Source organism: Eublepharis macularius, chromosome 11 (genome assembly GCF_028583425.1).
Source record: "Eublepharis macularius isolate TG4126 chromosome 11, MPM_Emac_v1.0, whole genome shotgun sequence".
Lineage (NCBI taxonomy): Eukaryota > Metazoa > Chordata > Lepidosauria > Squamata > Eublepharidae > Eublepharis > Eublepharis macularius.
In genome coordinates, this window is record NC_072800.1 from 35,716,719 (window position 1) to 35,731,120 (window position 14,402).

Below are 14,402 nucleotides of genomic sequence, written 5' to 3' on the forward strand. Positions count from 1 at the left end.
AGGGTAAGATTCTAGCACAAAATAGTGGGAAAGATTCTTAACCCAAAAAGTCAATTTAGTCACAAGAATACTCTTCATATATAATAAGCAGGGCTTTTTTTCAGCGGGAACACGATGAAACGGAGTTCCAGCACCTCTTAAAAATGGTCACATGGCTGGTGGCCCCGCCCCCTGATCTACAGACAGAGGGGAGTTTAGATTGCCTTCTGCACCGCCGGCCATGTGGCCATTTTCGCTGATGGCAATTTAAACTTTAAAAAACAACCCCCTTGTTTCAGCTGACCCAAAGTGACACCATTGTGCGTTCTTGAGTTCCACCACTGAGTTCCACCACCTCTTTTCCCAGAAAAAAAGCCCTGATAATAAGGTTTTACTGTACTCTGTTTATCTATATTGGGAAAAATTCTATGCAGAAATGGCTAATAACACAATTAGATTGCTTTTTAGAAGTAAAGTAAATTGGCTTCGAAACAAGCTACTCAGGATTGGGAGTTAAATAAATTTTGGGCAATCAGCTTGTAATAAATTGAATCTATAGTATTTTCAAGGCTAATCCCTCAAAGCTGCCCAGTACTTACGGCAGTTTCTTCTAGCAAGGGAAACAAGTTCACAAGGCTGTGGGTAAGAAGGAAGAAGCTAAAATGAGTAAGGCTCTTACCACTTAATATCACTGAAAAATTTACATCATTTTCCTATTGCCACTGATAATCAGTTGAACTACACTTCTTTACAAGTTTTAACCAAAATACTAGGCTTATGTGTTTCTTTCATTATGACTTACAGTAATTACAAAATGTTTCATAATGGTAGTAATTAATATGAAACGGAAACAAATCCCATAACTGAACAGCCTATAATAACAACAACCCAATCACAATTTTCTTTTCTTTTTTTTGGTTATTGCGGTCATTGCCTCTATTCGTTTTACTTTTACAAAGCAGACAATGGCCCTTTTCACACTGCTTACCTGCTCCCGGGACTTTGTGAAATATCGTGCAAAAAACATGGAAGATAGCGTCTTCTCACGAGAGTTTTGCGCGACATCGCGCAAAACTCTCGTGAGAAGACGCTATCTTCCACGTTTTTTGCACGATATTTCACAACGACCCGGGAGCAGGTAAGCAGTGTAAAAAGGGCCAATATTTTCCTAATAAGGGGATAGAGAGATCACAGCGGCTTCTGTAGGAGGAGAGGGAAACCGGTTCAGGGCTTTTTTGATTCACTACAAGAAGCAGCCACTAGAATTACATACATGTGTGAGGTATTCCAGTCCCGAAGGATATGGGGTTGGAGTTTGCCTTCATCTAAGTAGAATTACCATTTAGAAATTAATCTAATATGCTATTTGTATTGGCAGCGAAAAAGGAGTCTATACATACCGCCATAGTTACCAGGCTTCTTGGTCCTTTTTGACCCTGAAAACAGTAAGTATAAACTTAGAATATCAAACTACTACACTGGACTCTAATGTCTATTAAGGGCCAAAAAATACAGTGAAAAAGAAAAAAATCAAGTTTCAAATCTGTTTTTAAAAACAATATGACAAGCACCCTTAATGCTCCAATCTTCACTTCACTTTCTGTAGTATTACTTCATAGGCTGTGAATACAGATGAACATTTTGTAAAACAGCTATATCTGATAAGTGGTACACTTTGGGGTACTTTGGTTGACCATAAGGACTTGTAATTTCCTCTAAAATGTTTATATTGTTATCTATGTTTCATGTATAACAAGCAGGGGATCCATTAAAAGTTAAGGCAAAGGGAAGCCCATTTTCCCTTCCCCTTCTCACTATCAGCTCCCAATCCCCCCCATCCTTGCCACTACATCCTAGTCCTACTGTATATTAAGCAAGATTTCAGTTCAATAGCACCTTAAAAACCAACTAGATTACCAGAGTATGAATTTTCATGAGTCAACGCTCATGAAAAAGGAGTTGAAAAAGGAAGGAGTTCTTTTCATGGCTTACTTGGAGCAGAACTTCCTCAGCTTCCACCCGCAAACACACCTGTTGTACTTGAGATTCATTGATAAAATTTGTATCATCTGTACTCATAGGAAAGAAGCACCAGAGAAATTTCACCAGGCTTTGAGCAACTTCCACCCCACCATCAACCTGACCATGAATCAATCTACACAAGAAGTACATTTTCTAGACACTGCTGTACAAATACATGATGGAAACATAAAAACCACCTTAGCACCAAATATATCTATAGTCATCATCATCCAAAACACAACAAACAATCCATTGTCTACAGCCAAACTCTATGCTACAGCCACATCTGCTTCAGTCCCTCTGACAGAGATTCTCACCATAAAGATTTCTGGAATTACAATACCCACCGGATGTAGTAAGAAAACAGATCAACAAAGCCAGAATGATACCAAGGGATGACCTGCTACAAGATAAGTCCAAACAAAACAACAACAGAACCCCATTGGTAGTCACATACAGTTCCCAGCTCAAACCAGTTCAACGCATTATTAATGACCTGCAACTTATGCTGGACAATGATACTGCCCTCTCACAAGTATTGGGAGGTAAACCTTTTTGTGCCCACAGACAGCCCTCCAACTTTAAACAACTCCTCACTCAGAACAACGCACTTTACAACACGGACACAAATTCTGGGACCAGGGACTGCAATAAAGCAAGATGCCAACTCTGCCCCCATATTCACTTCAACAACACAATCACTGGACCTAACAGCATCAGCTATAGCATCTCAGGGCCAAGCTACACATGACGAATGACACTTGAATAGCAAGTGTGTTTCTCCCTGTTCACTTGCCCTCCACTCAATCCACTTGCCGTTCAAGTGTCATTCGTCATGTGTAGCTTGGCCCTCAGGCTCATTTACTTGTTCATCTTCCGATGTTATATATGCCATAAAGTGTCAGCAATGCCCTTCCACTCTCTACATTGAACAGGTCAGTCGCTATGCAAAAGAATAAATGGACATAAATCTGACACTAAAAATCACAACACTCAAAAACAAGTGGGAGAACATTTTAATCTTCCAGGACATTCCACTGTTGACCTAAAAATAGCAGTTCTCAAGCAGAGAAACAACAAAATGCATTCCCGTGACCAGTGCAATGATATCACTTCCAGAAGTGGCATCAGTGCCGGAAACAAACACGCAAAGATTTTCGAAAAATTAACTGCAAAGTCCCCCCTCCTGCCAGGAGGGTAAGGGGAACTGGTAACCCTAACTGGGAGGGTGGGGTGTCTTTGAAGGATAGGCAGAAGACCTTCCACTGTAATGTTGGTAATTTTGGTTGAAAAACAACTATTCCACCCCTCACCTCAGAAGTCCTCCATAGGAAATAATGGAAGTACAACAATGGCAGGGGCTCAACTTGCTCAGGGGCCCATAGAATTCAAATCCTTTACCCAGTTTTCTTGAAACTGGGGGGGGGGGGCGTCTTTGAAGACACACCACTGCAATTTTGGTGACATTTGGTTAAAAAATCTGCTCCAGCACCCCACTCCAGAAGTTCCCCATGGGGAATAATGAAAGTGCAAAGACAGTGTGTGTGTGGGAGGGGGAGATAATAGAAGCCTTCCTCACTTTTGGAAAGGAAACAAACATCAAACCACAACAAGGAAGGAAGGTAAATGCAGCGTTTTCAGTGGAAAGGTTAAAAAAAACTTGTCACTGTAAGAGTAGGGAAATGAATTGAATGCAAACAGGACTTTGCTTTTTTTTAAATGCTGGGCGCTGGCTGAAGCTCTCCTGCTGATGGCCGTTGAAAAGAAAGGCCATGAAAATCATGGAAACAGAAAAAACTAATGAATTTTGACCCCGACCTGGCAATGCCCCGCCAGGCAACTACCCGATCTCATTAAACATTTCACTCAACAGCCCCGCATACAAAACCACAACAAAAGATTTCTAGATGCATGCCCCTACTCTGCTGTACATCTTTTCTTGGTGTCTTAATTTATTACAGGCTGGGTGTTTTTATATGGGAAAGCATTCAATAATACAATCCTTACATGCAATCTGAAGTGAACATTCCAGAATTTTACCACCTGAATCTGGGTAATATGTAAAGTAGCTCTTAGTTTATATTAAAGAAAAAAATAGTTTGGATCCAGATTCCAGACCAAATTTTCCATTAAGGGAAGACACTTTATTGGAAATTTCCTACCTCCCCTTTTCCACAACAGCTCACTGATCTCCCCCAAATGGTGCCTTCATCCCCAGGGGACCTTAAAGAACATCATAAGGGGCAAATTAGGGATCTGCAGTGGGATGGGGAAATCAACAGAAATTGTCCCCTCCACTCCATTAGCAGAAAATTTAGTCTGGATCTAACCAATATTGTGAATTTAGCCTTTAATTCATAGCGGCTGTATTTTAGTTTATATACTTGAGCAGTAAGATCATATTTTAGAATGTATTTTCCCGATATATTTGGTCTCAAATGTTAATATCAGATATATTTTGTTTCTTTTTAAAAAGCCACATTACCATTCTCCCAGGTGGTCCTCTGTTTCCTGGATTGCCCAATGATCCTGGCATGCCACCTTGGGCCTTTAAAAAATGAAAAACCAGTTGGTGTAAGTTGGTTCAGATAAATCAGTGAGTTAGTAATTCACTTGCATGTCAAGACAGAGTCTACCTTAAGCTACCACTTCAGAGAGAAGTCCTCAACCTTTTAGAGCCTGCAGACACTTTTGGAATTCTAACACAGGGTTGTGAGTGCACAACCACAAAATGGCTGTCATGGGAGGTGGAGCTAATGACAAAATGTCAAGAGGTGGCATTATGAAAAACTGTGGAAATAGCTCTTCATCATTTCAGACTGAAGCTCTGCTTAAAAGTAACATATTAATAACATAATAATAATAACATTTTATTTATATACCGCCCTTCAGTACAACTTAACACCCACTCAGAGTGGTTTACAAAGTGTGTTATTATCCTCAGTCACAACGATCACCCTGTGAGGTGGGTGGGGCTGAGAGAGCTCTGGAAGAGCTGTGACTGACCAAGGTCACCCAGCCAGCTTCAAGCAGAGGAGTGGGGAATCAAACCTAGTTTTCTAAATAAGAGTCCTGCCACTCTTAACCACTATACCAAACTGGCTTTCTTGCATACTTACATACAAAATCAGTGTACATATTGAGCCAGCTAAGAAACTCTTGTGTGGCAGTATCTTTCTTCATTTTGCAGGCATATAACATACTTATGAAAAAGAAAAAGGAAAGATGCTTCTTCTCCTGTCTATCCCTTTTACACGAACCCTTCTCTGTCCTCTCATGAGATAACCCTTCCCCAAATAACAGACACCTGCCCCCTCCCCCCACTCTATTGCCCAGCCCAGCCGCCCAGCTTCCTGTGGCTGAGTGCTGCTGCCAGTCCAGAAAAATGTCCAGCCAGACTGGACACCCAGCCTCCTGCATGGCTCCAGCAGCCGTGTCCAGCCTCCTGCCCAGTTTCCTGTGGCTGCACAATGCCAGCAGCAGTGGCCAGCCTGCCCACCCACCCTGCCTCTTCTGGCTATGCTGTGCTGGTGGGTGTGGCCAGCCAACCCACCTCTCTGGCCTCCTGCAGTGGCATGGCACCAGCAGGAATACCTAGTAAGCATGAGTGCCCAGCCAGCCTCCTGTGGCTGCATGATGCTGCCCAAGAGTGCCCAGCCAACCCAGAGCAGCTGGAATTGGGGTCGGCGCGATAATGTCACTTCCACTAGTGACATCACTGCTCCAGACAGAGCACAAGAGTGCAGCACACGTGCGCAAATATATAAAAAAAGGTTACTGTTGTCCACCCTCTCCCTGGGGTCTGGTATTATTCCGGATCCTATCTGGCAACCCTACTATCATCTACAAAGTCCATTAAACAAGTAATGTATCGATCTTTTCACAATAAGATTTTTAACTTGATCATAGTACTCAAAAATATATTCATTTGAAAAACATTTAGCAGCTTGTGGGATGTCAGCATTCCCAGTTTTCAGTCCTCAGAGTCTCCAGCTGTGGTCTCTGGTTGTCCCTTTCTAAGCAGCATTACACCCTGATTTCAACAGGTTTATAAGAATATTAGCTGGCACTGCTAAGAACCGCTATTCACTGAATCTTTCAATTTCTACTCATCAAAGATAGCCAAGAATGTCATCATCACCTGTCCTCTAATTCCTTTGATGCCTTTATCTCCTGGAATGCCTAGATCACCCTCTTCTCCCTACAAAAGTAATCAGAAGTAAAGTTTTACAACTAAGGAAAGACACACAACATTCAAGACAGCTCATATAGGAAACAAAAATTAACCAATATAGTGTACCTCGAATCCAGGGAATCCAGGGAATCCGGGTTGTCCCTGATTGTAGGGAAACAGAAATGAAACTAATTTTATCTCCCTGTTTTTAACAGCTTTCTTTGGGGAAAAAACTCTCAAAACAGTGGACCTTATTTTTTAAATATTGTAGCTTTTTCATTATGTGTATTTGTAGTCTGAGGGCTGATTCAAATGTTACAAAGTCCATGTGTTCCCTTTTTTCGACAGATATATTCTGGAGGTTTCCAGCTGGAAACTGAATTTTCAGGTATGTGTGTGATTCATATCAGGACCACAGCAGGCTAAGAGAAGGGAATTGCGCCATTCTCCCAACCTGAAAGGGACTGCAGAACTGCTATTTACCCACTGAAGAAACCCAATGGAGCAATTAGCAGGTCCTTGGGGACATTTCAAGTGGGAAAGGGGGAGGAGCTGACTCCCCCTCTCCCTGTGTGCCACAGTCCAATCCACATCAGGCCCGCCTGCACTGAGGAACTGAGGTCCCAGCCCAGAATTCCAGGCACACATCTAACCCCAAATCTCCGCAGCAGCTATGCGTCTTCTACATGAACTTTGTCGAGTGTGAATAGACTAAGGTTGCCAATCTCCAGGTGGCACGTGAAGATCTCCTAGAATTAGAAGAGATCTCCAAGTGACAGAAATAGTTTCCCTAGAAAAAATGACTGCCTTGAACTATATGGCATCATATTCTGCTGATGTACCAGCCTTCTCCAAACCCTGCCTTTGGCTCTACCGCAAATCTCCAGGAACTTCACCCACCCTGAGCTGGCAACCCTACAATTAACCCTCATTCTTACTTTATCCAGCCCCGTTCCATTGCTGCATTGGAAGGTCATTGCTCACTAGAGATAAAAATCTTAGCCTGGAAAAAAAGAATATCTAGGAATAAATACTAATCCATTATTATTTTGTTGCATAAAATGAAAAAGGAAGAAACTTATAATAGAAAGGAGGTATAGATCGCTCAACAGTTGTGTGTGTTATATTAAAAACACCCTGCTGCATTATATACTCAGGATAATCATCTTAAAGCCTGTGTGTTGTGTCCAAATGACCAGAATCTCACTGGATATGGAAAACTAACTTCCGAAGAAATTCATTTTCATGTACTTCTTTTTTTTTTTTGGACAGTCATAGCAATCAAGAAAACTACTTGCTACAGGAAATATTTCTTTGTCCCTCTTCTAAGCACAACTGTTTATTGGAACAATTGTAAGCGTCTATTGGAGGTAACACCCTTTTCATTTACTCTACATAATGGCATGCTAAGTTTGTTTGTTTGGGCACAGAAAATCTTGCAAAGATCCAAGTCTTCATAGGATTCACAAAGTAAACCCAGTTTATACCAGTAAAGAATTTGGTGTCCAATATGCCCTTTGAACATAAAATATTTATTTCCCCCTAAAAACTAGCCATAAACGTTGTGTGCGATCCAGTGGCTGAGGTCACTTGCTTGTTCCTTATGAGTGATGGAACAGGTTGGGGGTTATTGGCCTGTGCCTTCCATCACTAAAAAAGGTGTTTGCAACAAACAAGACTGGCTAAGTCCTCAATTCCCAGTGAGCCTGTCTAACATTTATCAGAGCATTAATCTAACTGATTTATTACTAATCAGAATGTTTATTGAATTGTCAAAATCAACTGAAGCACACCAAGAATTTCTTCTGCACAAGCCCCACAAAATAAAAAATGAGCACTCCCATTTTTTTCTGTGCAGCTTCTGTAAGCCATGTTCTGGATAGATTATACCTCCCAGTTGTGACTGCAGCACCATTAATTATAACTCTAATGGTATCACTCATGAGTATGTGCCTGAAATCCCACAGCATAAGCCGCACCTTCGCTCCTTTCTTTCCTCGTATTCCATAGTCATCTTTACCATCGAGTCCCTGCAAGGACCAGAAAAATGAATGCTTAGTTAAACATAACCGTGGAATAAAAAAAGGTTAACAGGAAAGAACAAACACTCCTGGTTGGTACTAACAAGGAGTGTGCATGATGAATGGGTGTAATTTTGAAGAAATGCTCAAGGCCATGAAAGAACAAGCCCTGCAAAGCCTAAGAATGCCTTCTTTTTGATTCATCTTGTTTTCCCCCCTTAATGTTTTGCCATTCCCTAGGTTATCTAAAGGAAGGACTTGTTCTTTCCATTGGAATGATTATCTTCCTAAGAATGGCTGTTAAAGGCAACAAGCGTGTTTATATTAAAGCTGAAACATATTATCATTAATAACAACAACAACAACAACAACAACTGGGCTTATATACCGCTCTTCTAGACAGATTAGTGCCCCACCCAGAGCAGTGAACAAGTTAGTGTTATTATTATCCCCACAATACAGCTGGGGAGCTGGGGCTGAGAGGAGTGGCTTATCCAAGGCCACCTACTGAGCTCATGGCAGTAGTGGAATTCGAACCACTAGAGTGTTGATTCGCAGGCGAACCACTTAACTGCTGTGCTACAGAACAGTGTATTGGAGTCAAATTTGTACATTTGCATGTTTTGGTACTAGAAAAAAAATGGAATTCAGATATTAAGAATGAAATTTAAATTTCAGCTCTAGAATTCAAGGATGCCAAACCAAAGTCAGCTACTAAAACTCATGTTTCAGTGGTGAAACTTGAGTTTTGCCGTTAATTTTTTTAGGAATTTGGGCAGATAACTTTGAACATGGGAAATTTTGCTCTTCCCCTCCCTGAGGCGGAGCTATACATTCCATGCTCAGAAAATGTACCTTCCTTCCCCTTTGAAATGAATTTGCCAGTGTTGCTGAAAACAAGGAAAGGAAGTGAATAATAATAGAGATTGAAAAGATAACAAAATATTAAGATCTATGGGCGATTCCGCATGTTCCGGCATAGTGCTAGACTCACAGACTGAGAGCATCTTCCTGGCGTGGTTTCTGACATCATCGTGCCATGATGCCACTCTCGTGGTGCGATGACATCAGAAATCACGCCAGGAAGACACCCTCGTTGCATGAGTATAGTGCTATGCTGGGACGTGCAGAATTGCCCTACGATTTGAAGCTCAGCATCTCTGGGAGAAGAATACAAAGGTTATTTCAGTAGAGATAGTAGCACAAGGTGTGATTCCAAAAGGACTAACTAAACATCTAAGTGATATTGGCATAGACAGGACAACAACTAGACAGTTGCAAACAGCTACACTTGGAACTCTTGGAACAAGTAACATACTAAGGTGACACCTCATTGTCTCCTAGGTTCTTGGATAAAATTCAGATTAGTTAAGGACCAAAACGTTCCAGCCCAAACATCTGGTGGACTGTAATAATATCTCATCATCATTATCATCATCAGAGAGATCAAAATAAACAATGAAGGAAAATGAAATGAAGAAACAGTTACTGACTCTGCTCAGAATCACAAAGGTTGGCTCAGAAAAAATGAAATAACATTCCAGTAAGAAAATGGGAATCAGAAAGTCAAAACTCACAGGCAAGCCTCTTGCTCCAGATGGTCCCGAGTGGCCTTTTTCTCCAGGATCACCATGTTCACCCTTGTATGGTAAGAGAGAGAAATTAGCTACTAAACACCATTAAGTGACTACTTCCCCATTTTAGTGGATTGGGTTGGTTTCTGTGGCCAAGTTCTTACTGAGCTGTACTGCTTCGGATGGCAGATGGAGCCAGTATAAATGATTGCTGCGCCATACGGAAAACATTTCCAGGCAGAAAATTAGATATTAGAATAAAAAGGTTCTAGCCTATCCTTCTTGGTGACATGCTAGTTTTCTGTGCGCCTGAATCTTTTCTCATGAAGAGACATTCCATCATGTGAGCCCCCCACAGGCAAACCATGGAGAAACAAAAGAAAAGAGCAAGAGTCCAGTAGCACCTATGAGACTAACAAAATTTGTGGTACGGTGCCTCATGAAAGCTTATAACCCTAACACAACTTTTGTTAATCTTATAGGTGCTACTGGACTCTTGCTCTTTTCTACTGCTATAGACAGACTAACATGGCTACCCAACTTGATCCATGGAGTTTGCCATGTCTAAAACAGATGTGTCACAACATGGATACCCATCTGTCTGTGATAGGTTAATTGGACATACAAGCAGTTCTGATTGTCTTTTTTCCCTAAAATGTTAACAATTAACTGAGCACAGTTTCACTTAACAAAACCAAGCAGAGGCTGAAGGGTTAAATTCCCCCCCCCCTTTCCCCACATGGTCCTGTCTGATATTATAGTTGCATGCGCATGTGCAGTTTGTCTGAGCTAGACTGAGAGAGATCAATGGTGTTTATTGCAATCCTTTGGCTCCTCAGTGAGAACTAGGCCCGCAGTGTATGTCACTGCATGGGTCATGCTTTAATATAGACCAATGCATTGTGTGCTGGTAACCATTTCTATTAATTTAATGTTGGCAGGAGCCTTATGGCCCAAATGGGAGGCCTTGCTCACATACGCAAAATGCTAACTCAACCCACAGAAGCACTAAACGTCTTTGAATAAAAGAAGGTACAAAAATAGATTTTCTGTAAACACAGTTGACTTTTCCTTAAAAGACAGGCAGAGATAGGTGGGTAAACCAACACTGCTCTCAATTCAAGTAGCCGTTTTGAAGAAAACTGTTGGCAGCCAGCACCAGTTTAGATTTTTGTACCCAACACCAGTTTAGATCCACTATAGTGTAACAGTGTTTTGGTTTAGGATCGGGGAGACCCATGTTGAAATCCCCACTCAGCCATGAAGTTTAATGGGTGAATTTGGTACAGTCACTCTCTCTCAGCTTAACATACCACACACAGAGTTTGTGAGGTTAAATGGAGAAGAGACATATACGCTGCTCCTTAAAAGGAGAGCAGGATCAAAATGTGAGAGGTCAAGTTTAGTTGGTTTAACATACTAACTAAATCCCAAAATTTGGTGGGGAGGGCAAATTTTTCATTTCCTCCTATACTTGCAAAATCAAGGTTATGCATCCTTCCTGTCTCCCCATATTTACAGCCAGGACTTTTTTTCAGGGGGAATGCAGGGGAACGGAGTTCTGGCACCTCTTGAAAATACTTGGCAATAGTGCTTGAAAATGATATGATTTCAAAGAATCCCGTGTGTTTCTTCCTCATTTCCCTCTTGAGAGTTCCACCACCTCTTTTCCCAGAAAAAAACCCTGTTTACAGCTCTCATCATTTGCTACATATGGCTATTATTTACACTGTTCTTATATTAGACAAAATAAAGACTGCATTTTACTTTAAACCAAACATTTTCAGATGCTTTGCCAAGAGTGCAAAGGGGATTGTTTAAATCAGAGATGCTTACTTTTGGTCCCCGATGTCCTGGGTTCCCTGGAGAACCATGTGCTCCCACGATTCCTGGACTGCCCTCCAATCAGAATCACATATTGAAGTCATATTAACAAACAGCAGCTTTTCTGTTCAAAGCACAAAACTGTTGGCAATTTTTTTTGTTTTGTATTTCACTTCTAATAACCTTTTTGACCACAGAAATAATTGGCAAGCAATCAAATAGCTTTTATGGTTTCCCTATCACTTTATCCAGGATTCCAGTAATCCTCAAATGATGTCTGTTAAAACACTACACAGAGGGTTATAACAACTGGAACGGAAGTCATGTCATTGATATATCTCATAGAAAAATCCCCTATTTGTCTATAGAAAAATAGACAATCCAACACCCACAGTCCATATTTGATGACAAGGGGTTTTTTGGTGACTTGTCCAGGAGCAAAACATTCCATTGTCTGGAGATACAGCTTTAATGGCGCCAATATAAACTCATCAGAAAAGGATGAATGGGGGAAGTTATTGAATGCAATCTGTTTGAAACCAACATTACAAACTAAAGCCATGGGACACCACTATAAAATGTCTACCCCAAATAAGGGGTAGTCTTCTCCATAGGAAAGACACAGTTATGATTAGCAAAATGCAAACTTCTACTGCAGATCAACATGGTTACCGATCTGAAACTACATTCATACATGCATATAAATAGCGCAAGAGGCTCAAAGGTATTTTAAAAACATTTTCAGTACAATCCTAAACAGAGTTACTCCAGTCTAAGCCCGAAGGCTTAGACTGAAGTAACTCTTCTTAGGATTGCACTGTTAGTGTACTAAAATTAAAAACCTATGAGTGTAACTGTTAAGGGGATGTAAGGAACTGCAGCAGTAGACTACAAAGCTACCAATGTAACATGACCACAAGCAAAGTGTTCATGCAGAAAAACATCCAGAGCTTTAAATGAAAGAGCAGTTTTAAATACAGATGCTTTGGCAACATAAGAAATGTCAACTGAAATACAAAACAGCAGACATTTCCTGTTGCATACTATTCCGCTTGACTAGGAACATGGATTTTTGTATCATTAATATGTAGGGTTTTGTATCATTAATAACTGCCACATATTTTGACTATTTTTGTTTTATTAAAAAACCAAGGATAAATTTAGAAGCGCGTGTTGTAGGCATTTTACTTTGAGACATACTTGGAGGCCTGGTAAACCTTGTACTCCTGGAAGTCCTGGTATGCCTTGCTGGCCTGGGGTGCCCTGGTGACAGAAGACAGTAGAACAGCTATTTGGGTATGAGCCAGGACAGACAGTTTTTCACTCACCCATGGTTTATTCTCACAAACATTTCTGCACACAGCAATCCCAGGCAAATGATGCTCAATTCCCCACCCTGCAAAGGGTGAGGGCAAGGGGGTGGAGTTTGTTGATGGCCCACGGAATGGAGTGAGTGGGGTGTGGACATGCCCAGGAGGGCCCACACACAGCATGGGGGGTGACATGGGATAGTAGGAGGGCATATAAGGCATTATCATGCCAGCCCACACCTCTTTGACCCAGCCTATTTGTACTGGCATTAGGTGAGGACTGTGTTACAATTTGCTGGGCGAGCTCAAGCTACTGTCCAGAGTCCACCACTGAAGAGGAAAGAGGATTTGGTGCCTTTATTAGCAGGCATGAAGAGACAGAAATGGAAGCCACTGGGGTTCCTGCCATGTACACTCACAGTGGATAACAGAACCCACCATCAATGAGCGTCATCCTTACCTGCATTCATGTCAGGAACCACTCAGCAGTCTTGCATGGTCCTGTGAGACTGACACACACACCCCTCCACACACACACGCGCGCGCTCTTCACTAAAGGTCGCAAATTCCTTCCCCCTTTAATGTTGCTCATTAGTGCTAGTCATAGTCCTCTCAATGAAACCCCACATGGGCTGTCCCTGGTTGACACTTGAATCATGAAGACTCAATCATGGACATCCACGGGAAATTTCATCTTCAGCAAGCAACTACAAGCCACCCTAAATATGAGGATGCCACGAACAGTGAGCTATAGTTGTTCTCTGTTACATTAAATACTGTTATTCCACATAGCTTGTGAAGTACCTGTTGGCCTTGTAGTCCAGGTTCACCCTTATGACCCGGTCCCCCATCTTCTCCTGGTAAACCCTGCCAAATACAACATGAAGAACTAAAGAGAATGGACAATCCCAAAGATTTGCAACTTCAGTTAAAATAAGTGTACGTGATTATTGCCCGGTGGTAATCTGCTAGACACTACCATTAAAAAAAAATCTAAAACTGTGCTTAGCTTGGCAAGTTTGGGGACAGTTTGTGTTTTTATGTGCCCACACACTCATGGCTGCCCTTAGAACGTTTCCTCAGTTCTTATCCCTAAACTACACTTCTCTATTTGAGACATGTTGGTAACTATTTTCTTCATCTGGATGGACAAAAAAAGAAGCCCTGGAGAGATTCCAGCAAAATACCATCAATTTCTGCCTATCGATGTGAGCCTGCACCAGTACATGTAGCAGGTCCACAACAACCCTCTACAGAAATAACCGTAACATCACTTTCCATCCCACCAGAAGAAGAAAAAGAATATGTCATCAAGTCTGAACCAACTCATGGAGACATGGACTGTGCCAAGGCAAGCAACAAACAGTGGTTTGCTATTGCCTTCCTCTGCAGAGCAAACCAGTCTTCCTTGGTAGTCTACCATTCAAGTACCAACCGCGGTTGACGCTGCTTAGCTCCCAAGCCCTTATGAACTTGGGACAAAGTGGGTTTTTCAGGC

The 14,402-nt window shown here is 41.6% G+C and overlaps 1 protein-coding gene and 1 long non-coding RNA gene across 2 annotated transcripts; both read right to left on the reverse strand.

The window, feature by feature from the left end:
• Positions 1–549: 549 nt before the first annotated feature.
• LOC129337321 (collagen alpha-4(VI) chain-like) lies at positions 550–11,010 on the reverse strand. Its single transcript, XM_054990927.1, has 8 exons — positions 10,948–11,010; positions 9,774–9,836; positions 8,155–8,205; positions 6,302–6,337; positions 6,143–6,202; positions 4,487–4,549; positions 1,380–1,415; positions 550–615 (listed from the first exon to the last, which is right to left on the reverse strand). The coding sequence occupies exons 1-8, from the start codon at positions 11,008–11,010 to the stop codon at positions 550–552; spliced, it is 438 nt and encodes a 145-aa protein (XP_054846902.1).
• A 611-nt stretch (positions 11,011–11,621) lies between these two features.
• LOC129337781 (uncharacterized) lies at positions 11,622–13,773 on the reverse strand. Its single transcript, XR_008597852.1, has 3 exons — positions 13,709–13,773; positions 12,795–12,857; positions 11,622–11,669 (listed from the first exon to the last, which is right to left on the reverse strand). It is a non-coding gene; the product is annotated as an uncharacterized LOC129337781 (long non-coding RNA).
• Positions 13,774–14,402: the final 629 nt, after the last annotated feature.

Excerpts from the sequence above, each read along its gene's own strand:
- LOC129337321 (XM_054990927.1), bottom strand. The coding sequence starts at position 11,010 with ATGGGTCTCCCCGATCCTAAACCAAAACACTGTTACACTATAGTGGAT. Across the intron at positions 9,837-10,947 it reads TGGATCTAAACTGGTGTTGG|GGTGAACATGGTGATCCTGG; the intron begins GTACAAAAATCT and ends TTACCATACAAG. Across the intron at positions 6,338-8,154 it reads GAGGAAAGAAAGGAGCGAAG|GGACAACCCGGATTCCCTGG; the intron begins GTGCGGCTTATG and ends CCCTACAATCAG.